The sequence below is a fragment of the Pseudorasbora parva genome, chromosome 15, assembly GCF_024679245.1.
Source record: "Pseudorasbora parva isolate DD20220531a chromosome 15, ASM2467924v1, whole genome shotgun sequence".
Classification (NCBI taxonomy): domain Eukaryota; kingdom Metazoa; phylum Chordata; class Actinopteri; order Cypriniformes; family Gobionidae; genus Pseudorasbora; species Pseudorasbora parva.
Genome location: NC_090186.1, coordinates 15,056,685 through 15,083,009, shown reverse-complemented (window position 1 = coordinate 15,083,009; position 26,325 = coordinate 15,056,685). Strand labels below are relative to the sequence as shown.

General features: G+C 38.5%; 1 protein-coding gene and 1 non-coding gene across 2 annotated transcripts in view; one reads left to right on the top strand and one right to left on the bottom strand.

Annotated features, from left to right (window-relative positions):
• Positions 1–5,336: 5,336 nt before the first annotated feature.
• Positions 5,337–5,452, bottom strand: LOC137042094 (U5 spliceosomal RNA). Its single transcript, XR_010898214.1, has one exon. It is a non-coding gene; the product is annotated as a U5 spliceosomal RNA (small nuclear RNA).
• An 8,858-nt stretch (positions 5,453–14,310) lies between these two features.
• LOC137041189 (leucine-rich repeat-containing protein 52-like) overlaps positions 14,311–26,325 on the top strand; it is a 52,143-nt gene continuing 40,128 nt past the window's right edge. Inside the window, exon 1 of the mRNA XM_067417215.1 lies at positions 14,311–15,589. Within this exon, the coding sequence (XP_067273316.1) occupies positions 14,941–15,589 (649 nt within the window). The 5' untranslated portion in view covers positions 14,311–14,940. The remainder of the gene's footprint in view (positions 15,590–26,325) is intronic.

Sequence of the window (26,325 nt, the reverse complement as noted above, 5' to 3'; positions counted from 1 at the left end):
AAGGGCATTGCCATTACAAAAAGACCGCACTACTTCATACATGTCAAAATACATGTATAAATAATATGTTAAAGGAATAGTGTCAATCCTTTGCTTTGAGGTAAAAAGAAGTTGGACACACTTTAGCAGTGGTATACTGTTAGCAAACATCCTGACGCCACGGTTGTCTTTCAAACTCCCTCTGCATGCGATAGGATAGCGCTACAACCAACCAGAGCAACGAAGGTGAAGCAGAGCTTGTTGATAGATTAAACTTTCGCCGTATCCAGTCGGCAAAACTCCGAACACATCTTCCCCTTTTTTTAAAAATGACTTCAGTGCCGTTCTTTGTTCTTTTTTCAGAGAAAAGCTTAACTCCTCTAGAGTCGTGGTCAAAGCTGATTTGAAAGACCACCGTTCGCCAACTTTACTAGAAGCACACAAGTGCAACTCGGCCGTCATAATGTTAAGCCCCGCCCACTGACTCTATACACGATGTGATTGGCCTGACCAAAGTTTGGTTTTTACAGCTCAGACGTGCATTGAAAGTTGCTAGACGATACTTGCGGCAGATTAGATTTGCTGCCGCTAGGGTGCGTCCAGATTTCTAGGCTAAATACATGCTGCACACTTCTCAATACTACAACAAACATCTAAAAATGACATACCGTGTATAGCATCTAATCATACCGATGTGGATACGTCCCATTTATTTATTTATAATTAACATGTTAATAAATTGCTTTCAATCAAGCATCTTTTAAACATGAAAAACTGTAAATTTTGCTTTAAATTAGAATTAACACTTACAGTATTGTTCAAAATAATAGCAGTACAATGTGACTAACCAGAATAATCAAGGTTTTTAGTATATTTTTTATTGCTACGTGGCAAACAAGTTACCAGTAGGTTCAGTAGATTGTCAGAAAACAAACAAGACCCAGCATTCATGATATGCACGCTCTTAAGGCTGTGCAATTGGGCAATTAGTTGAATTAGTTGAAAGGGGTGTGTTCAAAAAAATAGCAGTGTCTACCTTTGACTGTACAAACTCAAAACTATTTTGTACAAACATTTTTTTTTTCTGGGATTTAGCAATCCTGTGAATCACTAAACTAATATTTAGTTGTATGACCACAGTTTTTTAAAACTGCTTGACATCTGTGTGGCATGGAGTCAACCAACTTGTGGCACCTCTCAGCTGTTATTCCACTCCATGATTCTTTAACAACATTCCACAATTCATTCACATTTCTTGGTTTTGCTTCAGAAACAGCATTTTTGATATCACCCCACAAGTTCTCAATTGGATTAATGTCTGGAGATTGGGCTGGCCACTCCATAACATTAATTTTGTTGGTTTGAAACCAAGACTTTGCCCGTTTACTAGTGTGTTTTGGGTTATTGTCTTGTTGAAACAACCGTTTCAAGGGCATGTCCTCTTCAGCATAGGGCAACATGACCTCTTCAAGTATTTTAACATATGCAAACTGATCCATGATCCCCGGTATGCGATAAATAGGCCCAACACCATAGTAGGAGAAACATGCCCATATCATGATGCTTGCACCTCCATGCTTCACTGTCTTCACTGTGTACTGTGGCTTGAATTCAGAGTTTGGGGGTTGTCTCACAAACTGCCTGTGGCCCTTGGACCCAAAAAGAACAATTTTACTCTCATCAGTCCACAAAATGTTCCTCCATTTCTCTTTAGGCCAGTTGATGTGTTCTTTGGCAAATTGTAACCTCTTCTGCACATGCCTTTTTTTTAACAGAGGGACTTTGCGGGGGATTCTTGAAAATAGATTAGCTTCACACAGACGTCTTCTAACTGTCACAGTACTTACAGGTAACTCCAGACTGTCCTTGATCATCCTGGAGGTGATCATTGGCTGAGCCTTTGCCATTCTGGTTATTCTTCTATCCATTTTGATGGTTGTCTTCTGTTTTCTTCCACGTCTCTCTGGTTTTGCTCTCCATTTTAAGGCATTGGAGATCATTTTAGCTGAACAGCCTATCATTTTTTGCACCTCTTTATAGGTTTTCCCCTCTCTAATCAACTTTTTAATCAAAGTACGCTGTTCTTCTGAACAATGTCTTGAACGACCCATTTTCATCAGCTTTCAAATGCATGTTCAACAAGTGTTGGCTTCATCCTTAAATAGGGGCCACCTGATTCACACCTGTTTCTTCACAAAATTGATGACCTCAGTGATTGAATGCCACACTGCTATTTTTTTGAACACACCCCTTTCAACTAGTTGCCCAATTGCACAGCCTTAAGAGCGTGCATATCATGAATGCTGGGTCTCATTTGTTTTCTGAGAATCTACTGAACCTACTGGTAACTTGTTTGCCACGTAGCAATAAAAAAAATATACGAAAAACGTTGATTATTCTGGTTAGTCACATTGTGCTGCTATTATTTTGAACAATACTGTATATTTGTACCATCAAGCAGCTCTCTGGTGTGTTGATGTTGTTTTACCTGTGGATGTCTGACTAAACACAAGAAATAAACTAGAGAAGATTTCCACATCAAAGAAGGCGGAGCCTCAGTGCCACACCTACTATTACAGTATTGTCACCAATCGGGGCGTGATTGGTTACGAATGGATTTCAATGGTTGTTGTGTGATAAATCCATCTCTGTGTGCTTGTTGCGCATTCGCAAATCAGTCTGAATGAACATTGATGGTGTTATTGGGAAGACTACTTAAAAAGCAAGTAAACATGTCATTTACTTAGGTATCACCGCTTTATATCCCTTCAAAATCAAGCTTGAAATGGCCTGAAAACACGATGGCTGTTGAGGGGTTTTGGTGAGCAATCAGCTTGGTGAAATTAAAGGTAGGCCTACATCTTTGTGTTTGTTACAAGTGACAACCTCCCTCAGTTTCTGTTGAAGCCAATACAGAAGTGACTTCAACTGCAATTCATCGACTGGCCGCTAGAGACAGGCTCCAGAAGGGAGCAGAATCTCATTGAGCCTCATTCTAAAATGCACAACTTTACAGCAGGGAAAAAAACATGTTTACAGCCTGGTACAAATTGTGGATTTGGTCTATATAGCTAATTTTGCCCTTCATCACAACTGTTTTTTTTTATAACTCATTCGTTTACATTATATAAAGCCTTAAAGTTCTTCATAATTAAGGGCGTGGTTACTTTGAGTGACAGGTGGATAGCCGCTTGTCTGCTGTCAGTTAGTCATCGCGTCACCTTAGCTCCGCCCACATCCCTCTTGGCCCATTTTCTGTTATGGGAGTGACAAGATGGCAACAGCCAGCTCGATCCTACTTTACCCTTTAAAACTGATATTCAGAATTCTATGGGTGATGTCACAAACACTACGACCATTTTTTTTAACAGTCTATGGTTTGTTACCAGTATTTACCATAGACTGCAAAAAAAAATAAAAACACGCTGAATGACACACGAGCTGTCAATCATAACGTCACACCCCCATTTTGAAGCATCACATAACTAACTAAAACCAAACCCATATAAAGAAAGAACACTTGAGCTAACATCAGCGTGATAAAAACTGCCTAAAATGACAGAAACCATATGTGGGAGAAATGTATTTGAAGTGTTATTTGATTAGTTTTGATTAGTTTAGTTTGTCTATGTCCCATTACATCTCATTGAGAGGGTGGGGTTTATGAGCTATTCTGCATCCAGCCACCTGGGGGCAGAGTGTTTAACTTTACCAACTGTAATCTCGAACTGTCGTTCCATTGATGGATGCTCGGGTAAGAATATGCTAGTTCTCGTGAGAACCAAGTTTTGTTTTGCTCTATCCTCAACGCCTCTGTGTTCGTCACCAGAACTTACACTATGCCTGCGTCATACACTGGAACGCCCGTCTCTCGAACGAACCTATGACAGTTAGTGGAAATTAAAGATTACAGTTTGTAAAGTTTTAAATATGGATTTTTTTTTTCTTATACACAAACGCATCGCTTCGCTTGAGAAGGCCTTTATTAACCCCCCTGAGCCGTGTGGATTACTTTTCTGATGGATGGATGCACTTTTGGACTTCAAAACAGAAACAGCCATTCACTGCTAGCATTTTTATAAATCTCCGATTTATTTGTCTTAAAGAAGAATGTCATACAGACCTAGGATGACTTGAGGGTGAGTAAATCATGGGCTATTTTTTTTTTTTTTTGGGTGAACTCAGATGCGGAGATACGATGCCTGGACAGTGCATGTGAACAATTTCTCGCAGAAGTTGGTTTTCTTGTGAATATGTGAACATAGTCAATGATGAGCAATAGGTTCTTTGTAAAAGTAAGACTTCAAAGGACAGCTGAGACATATTCAGGATCAGACAAAGAATAAATTAAGCTTCAAAGAACCACGGGGTCTCACCCACCCCCACCTGCAGTTGACTTCTCTGCCAGCAGGGGTCGGTACGCCGGCTTTCCAGCTGCTGCAGGCTACGCTTTTTGTGTCTGTTGCACTTTTGACTGTGTTCACTGTCTGCTGTTGTTGTCGTCACTGGCCTCTCTACGGGAGTCCCCTTTTTTCTATGCATGCAGCTGTGTAAGCAATAGTGGACTACTTGTTTCGACAATGTTGTCTACAAATATGCCAAATGTACTTTACTTGTTTAAATACGTTGACATAAAGACCAGAACTTGATGACCTTCAGTCTGGATTGACTAAAACCCCTTACAAAGCCAATTTTAGGACGTGTTTCATGGCTTGTAACTGTGTGTGAGTGTGTGGTTTGTTTCCCGTCAAAATAACATATCTTCCAAGTTCCAGCAGGGTGTCATAAAGGACCTGACATTAAAAGGTATATTAAAGATAGTTGGGTAAGTTGAGAAGCAGTAAAAAAAATGCTTCTTTTTTTGTTAAACATCACTTTTGAAGTATTTTTATTTTTTTAAGGTAGTGTGTGAAGTCTGCATGTTTGAGAAAATACAAGGGGTGACTGTTAAATTTTTCATTTTTCACAAATTTACATATTTGCTGAAATGTGTCCTATGGTGTGACAGAAAGAAGTACGAATAGGGATGTCACACCAAAGGACAACAGATTTTTTTATTTTATAAATAATAATAATAATTGAACCATGCTCGAGACAGTCATTCCATTTGACAATTTTAAGATTTGGCTCAATAATAATAATATCCTACTAACAAAAAATTGCAACATTCACCCATTTTTTTCAGTATTTTGCAGAATATACTTTAAATACTAATAAAATAAGAACCTCGTATAAAATTGATGACGTGAAGCTTGATTTTTGAGAGGTATCCCCCGTGTATTTCGAAGTATTTCACAATAATAATCAACCAAGGACACGTCAGTTGTAATTAAATTCTTTTTTTAACAGAGTAAGGAAGCCCCGCCGTTAGGCAGGGCGTCAAAAAATTATATTATACTCATAGTGTTCTTCCCCACGGAAATCTTTAGTAAAAGGCGAAAGATTTATACGATCTGAGGAAAAACATGAGTGTACTAACTTCTACCACAACCAGCAGGGACCGCACCAACGGCAACGCACTTCACAACAACGGTAACACTGATGTTCATTTTTCTACGCATTTTCAACTCAGTTAAGCATTAGCACTATCACTAAAGAGTGTTGTTCATATGTATACCGACATTATACCTAACAAATATAATGAATAAAAAGCAAAAATATGTATGAGAAACAACTTATTACCGTTGCATTGTGGGTAACCCGTGCCGTGCCCTTCCTGATACGTCATGCTTCCCAATACGTCATGTTCATTTACATACAGGTCTACGTTTGCGTTGCAGTTACGTCGGATCTCACTGTCTGAAACTTATTAAAGCAGCTGCTTAATGAACAGAAATAATTAAACTATGTTGGTTTCTCTAAAATAATGTGATAATAGTTATCGGTGGACAACTGCAGACTGAAACACTAAAACAGGTAATTCCAACAAAGCATTGACAGTAAACTCGTGCGAATTCAGGGCAGACACACGGTTATCATCCATAATCCCTCCCCTAATCTTGCTTTATTGCAAACAATATTGTGAATTTACTACAAACCAAAAGGGTTTTCCAAGTTGATCTGTTTCACTGGTTGGAGACTCAAGCGATACACAAAGGCGATGCTCTTTCTTTGCACCTGCTCACTAAAAGGTTATCGGTCCTAAAGAAATAAAAACGAACAAACGTCATTAAAAATAATTATTTATGACAGACTAGTAGTTCGTCACCCGTACTGCGTTAATCACATTAATAAATAATATGTATCCTCAGAACTCGCGACCTAACGCTAACATTACAAATTTAGGCTCTATAGGCTACCTACTTTTGTTTTAGACTATATTTAATACCTTATAGGCTTGTGATCATGCCAATTACTTAACAGTACCCTACCTCACGTCAACTGATTTATAAAATATGCACTGGCCATCATCATCATCATCTCTCTCTCTCTCTCTCTCTCTCTCTCTCTCTCTCTCTCTCTCTCTCTCTCTCTCTCTCTCTCTCTCTCTCTCTCTATATATATATATATATATATATATATATATAAAGCTAATTTGGCTAATCTAACTTTTATAATTTTTAAAGTAGTATTTATAAGAATATAACAAAAAATATATTTCTTAATGCTTCTGGCGACTGCATTTAGGCTTTAAAATGAATAAAAGTTGTGTTCATCTGTGAAAAGGATCTTGAAGAACAAAACGTGTAAGTATCATAAAACTTTTGTTGATCACAGAGCTTGTTTTTTTGCTATAATCTAAAAGCCGAAAATCCTATTGGGTTTTTTATCGAGGGCACCAGTGGGATGCAAAATGCCGGATGGCCTACAAAGTGACGTCATATGAATACACCACTCTATTAGTTTATATCATATACAGTAAAAGAAATGGACAGAGCGATCCCATAGACTTAAACGGCGGAAAATGAAGTCAATTAAAAGCACTCACTTCCTGATCCTGATGGCGAACTGCGCAGGATTAGACTGAGCTTGACGACGTAGATGTGACGTGAGCCTCCTGTCTGACAGATGTAGGTCTTCTAGTAGTTGTGGAAAGTGAAATCTGAATCACGTTGTTTAAATGTTTTGTCCCACTTCTTTTCGCTCTCTATCGACTTCTCCCCATTCTTGACTTTATCAGACTTTAGGACAACCAGAAGCTGCTCAATGTCGTGGCATCATTGATTACTGTGAGAGACAAAATGCTGACTGTTCCAATGAGGCATTCTATGATCACAACAAAATAATTTAAAGACGACATGAAACTGAAATTGTGATGGGCTTATCTTGCTGATTGTGCAGATGATAATATTTCATGATGATGAAGGAGAACTGCAATGTCACGTGAGCGTGTCCACGAGGTGATGATAATCAAACACATTTATGAATCATGTTTCAGTTTTAGTTTGTGCATATTCACAAGCTGGGAAGGCTCCGCCCTCTGGGGCGGGGAGAAGCAGCTTATTTGCATTTAATGGAGACACACACACACACACACACACACACAAAACAGCTAATTTTTCTCAAACCCAAAAAAGGGTCTGAAACTAAAACTTCAAAGACACATTCTAATACACCTGAGACTTATATTACATCTGGTAAAAAGGGGCATAATAGGTGCCATTTAAGGTCTCTTTAATATCTTAACTGGAATTATATTGAACAGTGACGTTTGCTTAAGTCTTCTGCTTCTCAGATTATACACTAAAAAGAAATCTCACATCTTTAGAGGTCTCAACAAGGTCCTAAACTTAACTATGAATTCCGTTTAACCATTTAAAAGCAAACTAATTTAAAGTAAGGAAGCAAAGAACATGTGCTGAATGTGTATATAAAGGATAACTCTTAAATAAAATATATGTGACCTGTTCTAATGGCACATGTAGATCTCACAGTTTCTCCATGGACTGTGCCATGCATCAGAGCCTCTGATAGATGACTCGCCCATTAAATAGTAACAAAGTCTCCCTCCTCAACTTCACCCGACACTCTGTCGTCTGCAAACCGACACGCTGGAGACGATCCAGGGATGAAAGTTACACTAATGAGCTCAATCGTTCGGTTCACTTTGGCGCTTACCTCAGAATGCCAGCTTACCTTTCAGGGCACTGTCAAGCCACCAACAACTGCCCTATATACTAATGTGGCTCGCCACTTCTTCCCTCACACACACCTGTCTGACTCACAGGGCTTCCTCATGCCTCAGTGTACCCCAGAGAGTCTGGCTGCAGATGATAGTCTCTATCAGTGTCAGTTTTTTTTTTTTTTTTTAAAGATTATAAATATGTGTCTATTGAAAATTTTGGGTCATTTTATGACAATAGGCACTGCGCAAGATGCCTATGACATAATCCAAGTGTTTGAACACTAATGAGCTCTTCATTCATAGTAAAAGGTAAGTACTGCTATGACAGCTCTTTGTTTGGCATGGTAATGGATATGACATTGTTCTAAGTGACAATGTTGTTGTTCTAATCACAATGACAGTGTTCTAAGGTAAGTTCTTCCATGACAGCTCTCTGTGTGTTTGGCATGGTAATGGGTATGACAATGTTATATGTTTGATCTTGGCAGAATTGATCTGTTACGCTGCTGCTGAATAGGACTTGCTACTGCCGATACATGCACGACACACTGCTGTGAGAAAGTAGGACATGCTGCTGCTATACAATATAGCGTACATAAAGCAGATCTATTCAGGTGGTGCTGGGGAAGGTGGAGGGTTTCTGAAAGCACTGTAAACGTGGACCAATATTTGAAGGTTGAGCTCAGCAGTGCCAGCTATAGTCAGCTGTGCCCTATATAGAAAATAATGTGACGGCAAGCAGATAAGCACCTATCAGCCTGCGTCATGTTTCATGACAGAACTAGCCTATGTATTTAAAATAAAAATTATATCTGATTGTTAGCAAGACATTTGCAGTAATGAAAAATAGTTGTGTGAAATAGTCACATTCCATGGCCACAGGTTTATAAAATCAAGCAAAACAAAGTTACAGCTTCAAATTTTTAAGTACAATCGACTTGGATGTTTAAGTTATTTCATAAATTATGTTAAACTGACTGAAAAAAATGTGTTGCTTCTTGTATATAACTTATAATAAAAAGTTAAACAATTCTTAACCTATTTTGATGAGTTAAAACAGTGTAAAAACACATGTTTTCATTACATACTGAACATATAATTTTTTATAGTGTTTTTGCAGACTGCTTATGCAAACAGAATGGCGTGAAAGATTGCCACCTTTGCAATAAGTTCATTCGTGAAATTTCCTCACTGCTAAATATTCTAAAGTCAACTGTTAGTGGTATTATAGCAAAGTGGAATCACTTTAGAACAACAACAAATCAGCCATGAAGTGGTAGTAAAATCAGAACAGGGTCAGCGCCTGCTGAGGCGCACAGTGTGCAGAAGTTGCAGAGTCAATAGCTACAGACCTCCAAACGTCATGCGGCCTTCAGATTAGCTCAAGAACAGTGCGTATATTTTTTTTATGGCGTGCATTTCCATGGCTAAGCAGCTGCATCCATGCCTCACATCAGCAAGTGCAATACAAGTCCAATACAAGGACGCCACTGGACTCTCTTGAGTGACGAATCATGCCTGGCTGGACGAATCAATCATCATCTGTCTGGCACTAAAATAGGCAAGTCTGGGTTTGGCGGTTGCTAGGAGCACGGTATTTGCTGGAGGGGGGATTATTGTGTTGGGTTGTTTTTCAAGGGGTTTCAGTAAAATAAACTCTAAATGCTCTTAATCCTCCACCTGTATATAATTACGGATAATTTGTGTACGCAATATTGTACAGCAGCAGCATGTCTTACTTGCTCACGGCAGTGTGGTGTGTATGTGTTGAAAGTAGCAAGTCCCATTCATCAGCAGCGTATAAATAAAATAAAGATACATTCTGCCAAGATCAAACACATCAACATAGTCATATCCATTACCATGCAAACACACAGAGCTGTCATTGAAGAACTTACCTTAGAACACTGTCATTGAGATTAGAACAACAACATTGTTACTTAGAACAATGTCATATCCATTACCATGCCAAACACACAGAGCTGTCATGAAGAATTGTCAAAAATTCCCATAAACACTCCTAAATCTTGTGGAAAGACTTCCTAGAAGAGTTGAAGCTGTTGTAGCTGTAAAGGGTGGACCAACTCCATATTAAAACCTACGGATTAAGAATGGGATATTATTAATGCTCATTTGCATGTAAAGGCAGGCATCCCAAAAATGTTGGCAATATAGTCTAAGTCATATGGCGAGATATAAAGTCACACTTATGACAATTAAATCCAAATTGTAATATATACATATATACACATACAATTGCAAATGTTATAAAGTTGTAGTTGTGAAATATACATTCACAACAACAAGTGTAAATAATTTAAACAGGTGGTATATAATTGAAGGTTGAAATTGTGATATGTGATATATAAAGTTACATTTGTGAGAAAAATTCACAATTACATCCAATTAAGTCAAATTTACTCTGAATCAAGTTGAATAAAAAGTGTAATTATGCGAAATAAAGTCTAAATTGTTATATATTTAAAGTCACATGGTGAGATATAACGTCACAATTACAACAGTCAGAATTGTAATATATAAAGTTGCAGTAGGTGAGTAAATATGTTTGGATGCCATTTTCTACCACGGCTTAACATCTAGTCTTATTTCAATTAATTAAATATAGCTTTTTTCAGTCTATGTAGGGTGAATTCAGATTGATGGAACACTTTTTCTAAGTCACCTCAATGGCAAAATGTGTCCCAATCACGCTGAATTCATAGCCTGGATGCCAGCCGAACTTAGCCCCGCCCACAACATTTTTAGGTCGGGCAGGTCTGGCAGTTCTAGTCATATTCTGACTAGAATTGAGTATGACCATGTCAGGCTTCTGAATTCACCCTATGTATCACTTTTTCGGAATTTGTCATGTATGAACTACGGAGCTACCCTTTTTATGTATGTAGTGGGTTTAGTTGTTAATATATAACCCATAATGAGTTTAGTGAGTTCCATGCAAGGCGCATCCTATCTTTAGAACCAGTGTCGAGATAAGCACTCCTAACCAATTTGCAAATTTCATCAATAAAACTGATATCATTATAATGATCTTAAGATTGAGGGTGGGGCCCTATAGGCAACCGCCTATATTGCCTAATGGAAAGGCAATGCTTACAAGTTGCAGTTACATGAAATAAAGTCACAGTTTAAGGCTATAAAATTCAATTGTAATATATAAAGTCGAATTAACTCTAAATCAAGACGCAATGTGAGATTGTGAGGAAGCTTTAATTTTGAGTGTGATAACCATAGAGAATTTGTATTTATTGTTGTAGAAACTGCATTTGTTTCAAACCCTTGAGCAGATTTTGGACACATTGTGCAACTAATGTGTTATTACTTTTCATAGTCCCACACAACCAGTATGGAGTAACATGCCTCAGTCATACACAACGGCTCTACTCGGTGAGTCGATTTACCTGTGGGAGGCCTGAAAAGCTAAAGGCAAGTGTTACTCCACCACAAAAGAAGTTACACAATCAAATGAATCATGGTTTTCACATGTAGGCTTGTTGGTGTAAAGCCCTAGGAGGAACAGACTGAGATCTTCAAATGAAAAATAGCTTCACTTGATAATGATTTGCCCTCTTTGTTGATATAGGAGGATACAAAGATTGCCCCACAACAATAATAGAACAGGCTCCATGTTGTAGTCGCACATATCATGTTTCTTCTGCACCTGCGTCAGCTTGAACGCAACAGTCTCTCTCTCTCTCTCTCTCTCTCTCTCTCTCTCTCTCTCTCTCTCTCTCTCTCTCTCTCTCTCTCTCTCTCTCTCTCTCTCTCTCTCTCTCTCTCTCCATCTGTCTCGCCTCACAGACAGAGACAGTCAAGACAGTCAAAGTCAGTTGCTGTACACTCTGTCCCTCCTCTGTTTCTGCTACATCAGGAATGGAGTCTCATGACATCACTGTACACACATGCCTGAGGTACTGACACACACACACACACACACACACACACACACACACACACACACACACACACACACACACACACACACACACACACACTGATCTTTGAGTGCTTTTAGTGTTCAAAACATGTACACTTACTCTCTCACACACACACACACACACACACACACACACACACACACACACACACACACACACACACACACACACACAAGCACGCCACACACTGATCTTTGAGTGTTCAAAACATGTATTTAACTCTATTTTTCTGGTTCTTTGAACTGTTTGATGCACCTGCAACTGAATCATCCATCCATCCAGTGTGGGTATATTGTGGGTAATTCCTTTTTAATTGATTATTAAATAGTTTAATTAAGGTTTATGCTAGTTTCCATAATAGAAGATAAATCTTTTTGTCACTACTGGAGCTGTTTGCTAAGTTGCAAATGATTATTAAACAGCAAGCACAAACTATGCAAAAGCGGCAACCTTTCCTGCAGAGTCTCCAAATCCACTCACTCGTTTTCATTCACTCCCTCAAGTGGACTATATTAGTGGATAAATTGGGAATAGTGTAGCCATGGGAGGCGATTTCGAACACAGCCCTAATGTCTCTATGAGCGAGTCATTTAACTATTCACTCAATACATTAGTTAAAAACAGAAAACACTGAGTCATTTAGAAACAAAACACCACTATGTTGCACAGAGACATGCACAGCGGTTTTTCCCATTTACAAGTTTGTTTTAAAGGATTTGCATTGGCTGGGCAAAAATAGACAACTGTAATTTGCAACATTTTGTAAGTTACTCAATTTGAACTTTATGTTTGTTGAACTGTTGTATAAAACAAATAAATAGCACAGTTGCAACAGTGGTGTTCTTGCCAGATTATATTCGGGCTAACTTTACAAAATTGCACACACACAAAAAAAAGGTATACTGATATTCACCACCTATAGAAATAAATATAGAAATATGCCCTGTTCGTGCTTGACCACAGTGTTATTGATGACCTTTTTCAACCTTTAAAAAGGGATACATTGTGTACATTTTTAAAGCTATAATAAAGTGACCTTTTATTGCCATTATATGCACAAGCGTGAAAGGGACATTCAACTTTTAAAGGGTTAGTTCACCCAAAAATGAAATGTTCCTTTTCTGTTCCTTCAATGAAAGTGTATGCACACTATACTGTCCATGTCCAGAAAGGGAATAAAACATAATCAAAGTAGTCCATATGATACATCAGTTAATTAAAATCTCTTGAAGCATTAAAAATAAATTTTGCTCCAAAAATAACAAAAACTACGACTTTATTCTGCATCAGTCTTCTCTTCCGTGTTTGTTTTCAGTCCGCAAACAAAAATCAATTAGCGTATCGCGTGTCAAACTGCCAACAGCTGAAATCATGTGACATTGGCGATCTGAATTCTGAATCAATTTACTGATTCATAACGTTCAAATCTTTGTTTCCGGATTGAAAACAAACATGAAAAAGAAGACAATGCTGAATAAAGTCGTAGTTTTTGTTATTTTTGGAGCAAAATGTATTTCCGATGCTTCAAGAGATTCTAATGAACTAACTGATGTCACATATGGACTACTTTGATGATGTTTTTATTCCCTTTCTGGACATGGACAGTATAGTGTGCATACACTTTTATTGAAGGAACAGAAAAGCTCTCGGGCTAAATATCTTAAAACTGTGTTCCGAAGATGAACGGAGGTCTTACGGGTGTGGAACGACATTAGGGTGGAGTCATTAATGACATAAATTTCATTTTTGGGTGAACTAACCCTTTAACTTAAAGCCTTTATAGAACATAGTCGGGTTCCTCCAATCCAACCCGGAGGACCACTGTCCTGTTTAGCTCAAACCATGATCAAACTCACTTACCTGCAACTTTTCAGTAACTCTGAAGACCTTGGCTGCATCTGAAAATTTAGGCACTTGACTTGTTGCCTTGCTGCCTTATCAGACAATGATAAAGCATGTAAAGCAGCATATGCGCACAAAAGTACCTCACGAAACTGATTTCGGACAGGCTTCTGAGGCAGTGTAACAGTTTAATGTTCTACAGCAACTCTTGCAATGTTATGTCTGGTTTGTGGTCATTTGTTTATTCAACATTGTTTATCCAACATTTGTTTATCCTCATTATGAATATGAGAATGCTGTCAATTAAGTTTAGAACTCACAAAATGATTCTAGTTAGACAGGTTTTTAATAGTTTGAATATTAATCTATACAGAACCATAACTGTCAACATGCGTGCGTAAATGGACTTTGACTTAAAATCTTGTGACAACAAACCCCATCTCCCCAAGGACTGCCTGGATACTATAGGCTACCATATAGGCTACTGTTTTAAAACCAATATTTATTTATTTTCGAAAAGAGTCCATCTGCGTAATCTCTGAGCGCATGGCCTCTGTGTTGAAAGATGTTTAGTCTATACGCGGGTATTTTCCTCTTGTGTAAATGAGCGGGACACAGACATTGTGTCAGACTCTCCCTCTCTTTCTCTCTCTCATTCTGACTCACTCACTCACTCGCAGCTGCAGAGAGAAGCAGAGCAACACACGCCGTGCAGCAGCACACACAGCGAGATGGTGCGCGTCTCACAACTTAACAGCGTTTCAACACGGAATCAAACTTATGGACTGACTTGGACTTGAAAAGTCTGTTCAAGATCGTCAGGTGTTTAACCTAGATATGCGCAAAATGGAAAACAAACATGTCCAGGAACATAACACAACACCGCAACGAATGAGCTCATGGTGATATTCACTGGAAGCACTAAAGACGCGCCACGCACGGTCACCTTCGCTGTTGAGGAGACTTGCGAGAGGATCCCAGGAACAGCATCCGCTCCGTAACACCAAAACGTTCCCGCAGTTACGACCGAACCGGATCCCGCAGATCAATGAAGAATGCGCGAGCGCACGCACAGTCGATGAAGCCGGCGGCGGGATCATGCGTGTTCTGCCCGAGCCGAGCGCGCAGTCACTGCGGCTGGTATTTCTCTTCGTCTTCGTCATGGATGTAGCGCCGTCCCCGGCTCTGACCGCCGGCTGCCCGGACCGCTGCGTGTGCGACGACCAGCTGGTGGTCCAGTGTGCCGGGCAACAGTTAAGCGACTTCCCCGTGGACCTCCCGCTGGCCACCAGGCAGCTGATCATCTCCAATAACCGGATCGGCGACCTGCCGGCGCTGCAGCTCAACTACCTGTCGGACCTGGTGTACCTGGACTGCAGCAACAACTCGCTGACGGATATCTCCGAGTCCACCTTTGGAAACCTGCGCAAGCTCGCCTACCTGGATCTGTCTTTCAACACCCTGGCGCAAATCGAGGACCGGACGTTTGGCCCGCTGGCCAGCCTGGTGATGTTGAGGATGACTGACAACCCGGGGCTGTCGGAGATCCACCCGGACGCGTTCGCGGAGAACGCGGCGCTGCAGGTGTTGGACGTGAGCCGCAACAACCTGACGGCGCTCAACATCAGCTCGTTGATCGCGCTGCCGGCGCTGCGCTCTCTGGGGCTCAGCGGGAACCCCTGGAGATGTGACTGCGACACGGAGGACCTGTGCCTCTGGGTCCAAATAGAGGGTTTCAAGTTCCAAGGTGAGATGCGCTTCTTGCACTGAAAACTTTCCAAGTTCAATATGCGTAAAAACGAAAAAAAGTCAGCTGTGGCTGCAAGAACTTAAAAGTGACGATGTTACAGGGATTTTGGGAAGGCTATGTCATTAAGGTATTGCCTATAATGTTATAAAACCAAACTATTTGCGCTATTAACATATTTTTGTTATGGTGACGTGTAGCCTCATGTGGTAGGCTACAGGCTAATAGAAGTCTAAATAGGTAACATTTTAACAAAATGGCTCCAGAAATGATGTCCAATTACATCAATGACAGCACAGACGTGATAGGCATTCTTCATAAATTACAAGGTGATACCTACTTTTCACTAAACTCATGATTTTAATAATATTAATGCGTATTGCCAATTTTTAAATATAAATTTCTGTGAAGGTTATATTGTAATTTAAATATATCAAATATATATAAATATATGAACATTTTCCCTTTAAAAAAAAATTAGTATTTGATACTGATATAATATTTTTTACCGTAATACTGTAAGGTAAATTGCAGCCAATTAATAGCATTTTGTAGCATTTTTGCTTTTTTTTTAACTTTAAAATGATTTAATTTCAATAATTTCCTTTCCTTTATTTATTAAAAATACAAACAGGTTTTTTACCCAAGCTTTTAATTGAAAAAACATCATGGCGACTCAAATTTTAAGTGGCAAGCCATTCAATCTATGCCCAGCTAAATTTTGTTTTACAGTAGATAGATCAATGAAATGAAATTAAAAATGGGTGATTCATTGTTTAATAATTAAGCTACTTAATACAAAGTTACTTTCAGTACACACAATAATGCACTCTGGCGCAGTTTATGATCATCTTTTTCAGTTATGAGCCAAAGTCTTTAACTGCTGCTGCATTAAAAAAATGTTATTGCCTTTGCTCCAGGCATCATAATTGAACGTAATGAAGGTGCTAATTATTAATTAGTCATTTAGTTGATGCTTTTATACAAAGTGTCCTAGTACACATATATATTATACAGTCTCCCTGGGGTAATTTAGAGTTAAGTGTCTCGATCAAGGGCACAGTGTGTCACCACTAACAGGCAATGAAGTATTGATTGTGGACCAAATGCAATCATTTAAGATTTAACTATTTCAAATGAGTCAAGCGCCAATCTACAGCCGACTTCAGGGATTTGCCTAAATGATCATCCACTGAATACATTACCCAGGCCCTTTCTTTTCCTTCAAAATACACTGCTGAATGTAAAAAGCTCAATGTTAAATATCATTATATTTTAAAAAAGTAATTTAAGGTGATTTCAGTTCTTTTCAGTGTCTGTGCTTAACAAATGACCTTAAAGTGAAGGTGAGAGAGGAAGAGAATGAAAGGCCAGCTAATTATCTCCACTATTAGACCTCAAGAGTGAGAAGGTCTTTATCAGTCTTATCACTCCAGTTTGCGTTATCGAATTATTCAGGCTGTTAATTTGATCCGAAGGCTCCGTTTTAGTGGAACAGAGGGCAGGGCACAGACCCTGTGAACACTGCGGCTTCAGAGAGCAGGCTGCTTACAACATTACAGCAGAAGACGTGGACTCGAACAATATGTTTAGCTGGAAAACAAGATGTCATTGTGTAACTGTATGTTTTAGCTGGTCGTCTGCTCATTTTAGAGTGGTTCTGGGTACTTGTCAGCTGTTTAAGGTGGGAGACCAGCTTTAGTCTGGCTATGAGTGCGGCTAAATTAAACCAGTTAAAGCCAGTTTAGTCTTAGGGCAAATGTACTTAAATGTTAATCTCCACACAAATGTGACATTTCGAGCGTAATGCTCATAGTTATTTTAGTCAAGCAGCTGTAATTGAACTTCAGATGTGTGTGCTTCACATGATCCGCGTCACTGTATGTAAGTAGATGTCATTCGTGCTGAAGTCTTGTATCCACTCTGTATTCAGTGGTTACTTTCTGTTTTTCCAGCAAAGTTTAAAACCTTGCAGATTGACAAGTGAGTAGGCGGAGATTCGCTGTTGTCTGAAATGCATTAGGACGGATTAGAGTTTACACTACAAATAGGTTTTACCTCTGAATGCAGTTTGTGTTGATCTCAACTTTTTGGATCCTATTTACAACTTTATTTAGCAATGATTATTTGTTCAAACTGCAAAAAACTCCAGTCTGGTTTTCACATCTGGTCTTTAGGACGTTTGGGTTCAGGACTCTTTGACAGATGGAAAGTTAAAAGAACATAATTTGAAATATAAATATTTTGTAACTTTATACATCTCTTTTTTTTTATCAATTTAATGTGTACTTTCTGAATAAATGTATTAATTTCCAAACTTTTGAAATTTGGAAAATGAGAAATCTGTCTATATGTAGATTTCCATAGTAATGATTTCAGCATCAGCAAAATGGCAAAAAAGAAAACAAAAAGAAAAAACACCTTAAGTTTTCAAGCCCGTTTTACTGTTCTACTCAACTTACCCAATTCCCTAGATGGGGTAGTGAGCAAAGAAAATGTTGCATTGTGTTCCAAATAACAATAAAACCGACTTCTGATTTAAATGTTCTCAGACCAAATTTACATATAAGCTGATATGTACATCTGTTGTAAAAAAAAACAAAAAAAAACAAAAAAAAAAGTCATATTATTGTTAAAGGAAGTGTAAGATTGTGGCCAAAACTGGTACTGCATTCACTTTCAAATGACTGTAGAGCGGTGTATCCCCGCTCCCCCTCCCCCTGACTCCAGGTTGCCAGATATGCTTCAGGATCCAGCAGGAACGTTTCAGCTGTGGAAACTAGCAGATCTGGCAACCCGGATGTCGAAACACTACTGACTTCGTGATTGGTCGATAGGTGGAGGGTGGAGCTTCAGGACAAAACACAACATGACAACATCAACATCAGTTGAGGGCTGCAACAACAACTTTTAAATGAAAATATCTTGGCTGGAATATTTGCTACAACTTTGCTACGTCCAACTTTGCTATATTTGCTACAACTTTCTCCTTAATACACTCGTAATAATAGTTAGTAAGGCAGTTTTTGTAGCGTTTAAATTTAGGTATCGGGTATTAATGGATGTAGAATAAGGTCATGTTTTATATGTACTAATAAACACCCAACATACTAGTAATATGCATGATAATAAGCAACTAGTTAAATGAGAATTGAACTCTAAAATAAAGTCTTGCCATATTATATAAGTATATATATACTAAAAATATAGAATTAAAGTCTGTTATAGTATATTAAAGTGGGGGCCACTGGAGGTTTGTAGTGGCCCTCTAATGGGGCCCTCTGGTTAAAACCATGGGATTAAAACCTCATATAGTATAGATTGGGTTTGTAAAAAATGCATGTGTGTTTTTTCAGACACAAATAGATTTAATTTGGGTGTGCTAAAAAAAATCAGTCTTTTTTTTGTTCTTGATGCTTTATCAGCTGTTATAACATAATGACGCTGTTAAAGATAGAACATAGAAAGTATAGAAAGAATAACAATGCACGCAATCGGCCCAATCCATCTTTCTAGAAATAAGTCAGTGCCATCTCAGAACTTAATTGAGAAAATTGAGCTTTTCCAGACGTTGAGATTGAACATAAGCTCTGGCCTCGCTGTTATCGGGCAGCAAAACCCCAAGAATGTGAAATCCTCATTTCGCTCAGTCTATTCAAAGATGTGCTCATTGTCTCTCTCCTGATTAGACTCTCTGACGTTTTGGTGTTGCTGCGTTCGTCCACTGAGAGCAGATGGCTAATTATGTCTTTTTTTAAAGTGGATATGAGAATTCCTGTCCCATTATATAATCCCGTACGTGTACTCTGGCTGCACCATCTTACAAGAGCACGGACGCTTCTCTCTTAATCACCAAATATCACCAGCTTCAGATGAGAATGCTTGTGCATGGGCATATTAAAGGAATAGTCCACCCCAAATAAAATGACACATCTGTCATAATTTATTTACCCTCATGTCGTTCCAAACATGTATGACTTTTACTTTTCTGTGAAACATGAGCAGAGCCATTCTTTCAGCATGGGAAGCTGAAATAGTTCACCAAAAAATGAAAATTCCATCATCATTTACTCTCTCTCAAGTTGTCCCAAACCGGTATACATGTCTTTGTTCTGCTGAACACAAAATAAAATGTTGTGAAGAATATGGGTAACCAAACAGTTGTGGGCAGCATTGACTTCTATAGTATTTTTAAGTAAATGGTGCCCCGCAACTGTTTGTTTACCCATATTCTTCAAAATATCTTCTTTTGTGTTCAGCAGAGGAAAGAAACACATTCAGGTTTGGAACTTTCCTAACCCTCATCCTAACTTGAGGGTGAGTAAATAATGACAGAATTTTCATTTAAAGGGTTAGTTCACCCAAAAATGAAAATTATTTCGTTAATTACTCACCCTCATGTTGTTGGACACATCTGTCAAGTTCACGTCAATAACTTGGTGGATAAAGTAGTTATTTAGATTTTTGTGTGCACAATAACTATTTTCGTCGCATTGTAGAATTATTGTACAGCCACTGTAGTGAGATGGACTTTGTATCGATGTGTTTAGTGCCTTTATGGGTCTTGTGAGTGGAAATGTTCTGAATGCCAATGGAGGCCTTTCTGAAGCCTTTCTCAGCCATCAGCTTCCAACAAAAATATCTCCATTTGAGTTCCGAAGATGAACGGTGTTACGGGTGTCCAATGATTTTTGGGTGAACTAACCCTTTAAGGTTGAACTATAAACATGACGCAAAATCATCATAAGATATTATAAAACTAATCCATATGACTTTTGTGTAATATTCCAAGCTTGCTTCCAAAAAACAGAACAGTAACGTGATTTCACTAAGTATAGTAATTTCTAGTAAATAGTAATTTCTCGCCAGAAATGACATTAGAAGTGGAAAACATTGGTAACAATGTGTATTTACACACAAACTGACCACCAACCGTAACCTTCAGATGCCATCTTTAATTTTTAGCTCAACTGTCACCGAATTGAATGCACATGTGGGATATCAAAGGCAGTGAAGGATGCACATATGCTGCCTTCAAAAAATTGTTCAGATGAAGTTATCCCAGGAGACAGGAAGTGGGGCTAACATTAGATTCGAAGAAGCCTTGATGCCTTACTTCCTTGCAATACCTCCTCAGAAGGCAGATTTCAGACGTAGCCCATGTTATTCAACTTGACTTGAAAAAAGTGATGTCTCATTTGTGCACAAATCGTTCTTTTGAGTCTGATATCTTCCGGTTCTTGAATTGATCTCACTGACTCAGTGATCCAATTCACCACAGGCAAGATGGGCTTTTTAATAAAACTTGGCTGTCACCCATAATGCACTTCTGATTTCGTCTCCACCCCTCTGTTGATCTGACTGTGGGCATCACACAAAAATGCATAATTTCGATCTGTAGTTTTAACATAAGCGTGGGCTGTCAAAAGTCCATCGGATTACACGAAATGACAAATAAACAGAGAGATATGTGAATAACACAGAGGAAGTGTACACATTTACACAAGCTGACAATCTCCAATTCTTTTGATGTGCTTCTCACATAAAGCTATTTTATGATTCTAGTACGCTTGGAATAAAGCACAAAAATTGTGCAGGCAAATATTAGTAATAATGGAGGCTTTAGCTGACATTCATTGTAGTTGTTTGAAGTAGTTTTTCCAAACTTGACTTTCCTTCATGTGTGTGGAACACAAACTGAAAAAATTCTGAAGAGACATTCACAATTTACATATTCTTCTAATGCACAATCCTATGTCTACTTTTAACTAAAAATGTCAAAAAGAGTGCATTGTATGTAATAATACTTATTTGTGTGTATATGTGTGCATGTGTGTGTCTGTTGGGGCAGGTTTTTGTGACATATGAGGACACAAACGTGTATAATGACATGATTACAGAAAGAGGGTGTAATATGAGGACATTGGCCATGTCCCCACTTTTCAAAATGCTTATAAATCATACAGGATGATTTTTTTAATAAAGTAAAAATGCAGAACGTTTCCTGTGAGGGGTAGGTTTAGAGGTAGGGGCAGTGTAGGGGGATAGAAAATATGGTTTGTATAAAATCCATTACGCCTATGGAATGTCCCCATATGTCACAAAAACAAACGTGTGTGTGTGTGTGTCTGTGTGTGCATGTGTGTGCGTGCATTTGTATGTGTGTGTGTGTGTGTGTGTGTGTGTGTGTGTGTGTGTGTCTGTGCGTGCATGTGTGTGCGTGCGTGCATGTGTGTGTGTGTGTGTGTGTGTGTGTGTGTGTGTGTGTGTGTGTGTGTGTGTGTGGAGTCTATTAAGTGTGTGTTTGGTGCAGATTGAGTGACCACTTTGTGTGATTCACACCACTTTAGCATCTGTGAGTCATTTCATGTTTCTGCCTCCCTCTTTCTCTCTCACCCTGAAATATTCTCAAACAGGCCAGCAAAATGCTTCTATTTAAATCAAACTCTTAGTCCGGTGCAGTGTGGTAATCACTGTTCTCAGTGCAGGCTTCCTTAAGAAGAGAAACGGCCAAAACCAATATTGTACAATTGATGTCAACCTGTCCTGAGCTATAAATGCAGAGTGAAATCCTGATCCATCACCATCCTCCTTCCACTTTGGATATTATTGATCTTCAAAGATCTCCTCTGCATAGAAAGACATTTATGTGAAGTGAAGCTCTTTCTTTGGTTTTTACATACAAAGGAACACACAGAAACCATCACTCACGGCTTGTGCTCTCCTAAATAATTGTATGAATAATTTCCTTCCTGTGTTGATATATTGAAACAAAAGGACATTTTGAAGGGCTTGTCCTTTTTTTAAAATAGCCTATAGCCTTTAGTTTACATCACAACCCAGCAAAATGATTTGCTACTTGCTAGTTGGAGGATTGCAATTTGTTGATGATTGGCTAGTTAGCACAACCCAGTTGGCTGCTAAGTACATCTTCTGGAGCCAAAAGTATCTTTCTCTATTAATTGTCAATCAAAATCTGAATTTAAATGAAATATAAGCAAGCAACATATATTGCTAATATTTTATTATAGTAAAAAACACGGATATTGCCAAAAGTATTGGGACACCCCTCCAAATAATTGAATTCAGGACTTACAATCACTTCCATGGCCACAGGTGTATAAAATCAAACACCTATAGTCATGCAGATGCTTCTACAAACATTTGTGAAAGAATGGATCACTCTCATGAGCCCAGTGAATTCAAGCGTGGGACCGTGATAGGTTACCACCTATGTCCATTCATGAAATTTCATCATATTCTATGGTCAACTGTCAGGGGTATTATGACAAAATGGAAGCAATTGAGAACAATAGCAACTCAGCCACGAAGTGCTAGGCCAGGTAAAATCACAGAGAGGGGTCAGCGCCCCTTAGATTATCTCAAAAACAGTGCTTAGAGAGCTTCATGGAATGGGTTTCCTTGACTAAGCAGCTGCATCCAAGCCTTACATCACTAAGTGCAATCCAAAGCTTCGCATGCAAAGTGTTTTAAAGCACACCGCCACTGGTCCAATGTTATCTGGTGTGTTATCTGGAGTGACGAATCATGCTTCTATGTTTGGCAATCCGATGGACAAGTTTGGGTTTGGCAGTTGCCAGGAGAAGGGTACTTGCCTGACTGCATTTTACCAAGTGTAAAGTTTAGTGGGGGGGGGGGGGTTCAGGGGATGGGCTTGGCTACTTAGTTCCAGTGACATGAACTCCTAATGCTTCAGAATACCAAGACATTTTGGACCATTTTTGTGCTCCTAACTTTGTGGGAATACTTTGGGGATGGCTCCTTCCTGTTCCAACATGTCCAAGATCCATTAAGACATGGATGAGCGAGTCTGGTGTGGAGGAACTTGACTGGCCTGCAAAGAGTCTGACCTCAACCCAATAGAAACCCTTAGGTTGAGTTGGAGTGGAGACTAACACTCTAACACTCCTAAACCTTGTGGGAAAAAAAAGAGTTGAAGCTGCTATAACTGCAAAGGGTGGGCAAACTCCATATTAAATCCCTACAGATTAAGAACACGATGTCGTTAAAATGCATGTGCATGTAAAGGCAGGCGTCTCAAAACCTTTGGCAATATAGTGTCTCTTGCAATGTAACTTCAAATCTCACAATCGCAGAATCTTTGATTCTTTTAATATGCACTGTAAAAAAAGTGAACGTGCAATTGTACAGGTATTTCAACAATTCTAACAAAGAATTCAAATAGTCTAACACGATTCACTAAGGTTTATGTTTTAATTATATTAACCCAATATACAATTTTCAATAAAGCTCAGGATGGACACATTCGACACATGTGCACCACGACTGCACCAGACCTATAGAGGGCAGTACAGTAATGACTCAAGTTTATGTGTTTTTCAGTAAAGGGAAAGTGGAAGTGTTGGAAGTTTATGTTAATGATTAATGTTCTGTTATATTGGACATTTAGAGGAGTTTCTGTTATTGAATTTTGCGGTTACCATTGTGCTGAAGAGTAGCACTTGTGCTTTGGCTGTGGGCACACATTGTTCTGCTAATGTCAGTAGTCTTTTCTTAGTACTTCATTATATACATTGTGTGCATAGTGATGAAGGACTCTGTTGACCCAACTATACTGATTTATTTTGAATAAACTAAATTGAGTGTACAAATGTATTCAATTAAATTAAGTAAGGGTAATTCATTCATTTGTTTGTTTAGTGTATTTACATTAAGGTGGAACAGGACTTTTAATATAAAAAAAAGGTTATATAAAACTTAATTAATTTTACCTTGCTGGAGATATCAGGTTACATCTACTAACACTTCTGACAGCTTCAGGTTGGTTGATCCGTAATCTTAAACCATTTACTTAATTTCAATAAAACCAGTTATTTTAGATGTTACCACATAAAGTGGCTTTTTATATCTCATAGAGTTATTTTATTTCTCGCTAAATGTGCTTTTTATTTTTTCCTCATAATTTAACTTGTCTCACAATGTCACATTATATCCCCCAATTGTGACTTTGTTTCTGATAATTGTCTTTATAATTCATTATTATAACTCGATAATTATATCTCTGCAATTATTTTTTATGAAGCTGACTATATCTTACAACTGCGATTTACAACTTTGTTTTTCAAAATCGTGATTTATTTAAAACTTTCACAGTTTACTACGAGGCGGAGAAGGGCCACCATATGTCATTGTGCAGGATGGTGTCTGACTCGATATTGAAGTGTTTGGGTCTGTGCGGGACATAATTTCTCTAGGTCTATAAAGTCTCCAAATTCCATCAGGGTTTGGTCATTATATTATTTCTACAGTGACAACAAACACAGGCCAATAGCAGCAGTGCTATGATGTTTTATGTTTTCTGGCTTGATTACTTTCATTTTGTTTTGTAGGTAGGTGTGTGTGCTTGTGTGCGTACGTGTGTGTGTGTGTGTGTGTGTGTGTGTGTGTGTGTGTGTGTTCACATCTCTGTTCTCTATTTGTCCTGGGCCTTGGAGAGCCACCAGTTTCATTAACTCGCACATTGAAGACTTCCTCCTTCGGGGGTACCTCTGCTCTCATTGTTTTGTGTGTGTGTGTTTGTGTGAAGTGTGTTTCAATGAGACGATGAGGAAATTCAGTTTCACCCACTTGCTGAGTTCAAATGTAGTTTTACTTCAAATGAACATAGGCCTTATTGCACAGGTACGTCATTCATTTTGAGTTGAAAAAGTTACCTGCTGCTCTCTGAAGCTGTGTTTTTGTTCTGTAATGTGCTGAAGTGTTGACACATGGATGTGTGTGTTTGGATGATCAGATGTGAGAGGTAATTGTGAGTCCTTTGGCATAGTAAATGCAGCGTATGGGAGTGTGGGTGTTGCATACTGAGTGGATGCAGAGGCATGTGGCGACGCCAGATGCTTCTGCTAATAGGGTCTGATTTAAAGGCGAGCCTGGGGCTCGCGGTAAGTTCGCTAAGTGCTGCCTCATTCGGTGGGCACAAAGTGCATAAAAAAATGTGACAATTGTGCGTAGTGCATTTAAAGACATCATAAAGGCCTACTCTATAGAACAAGGCTAGTCGTGTACCACAATAAGTAAAGTCAAAATATGATACCTTTGCAAATCGTTAGCTAATGATTAATTAAAGCAGGCAACTGGAAGTTGAAATGCATGGCTTTGACCCATTGTGGTAATTAACGCATACATTTACATTTATTAGTTAATATGATATATTAGGTAATTAATTACATATAACACATTTAACTAATAACAATTTAATGATTACTTTATCTATTAATGATGTGAATGTTCATTAGTGGCTGATGCAGAAATCATAAATAAATGGCTTAGTTCTTCATGAGTCATACATTAACTCATGATTATCTGTGCATTATTTAAGCATGAATTAATGCATATTAGTGCACCCGTATTGTAAAGTGTTACCAAAATGAATTATATCCTCCTGCCCATCTAATATATCTAATGTAATATGAATGACTATAGCGTAGTATTCAATATAAATATGCAACATTTCTTCCCATACAGTCAGTGTACTACAGAACATTCACGGTCACTTTTGTAAGGGTGATGATTAAAGTCTTCTAACTTATTTCATGGCACATGAAAACATGTTTAACAATTTAACCCTTGAATGCATGAATGTTTCCCAAATCATCATTACATATCTGAGTCTTTAGCGACCCAGATCTATATCTAATACGGATGGATATCTACCTGTCGATAATATAAAACTCTCCTGATATTAGAAAAAAAAA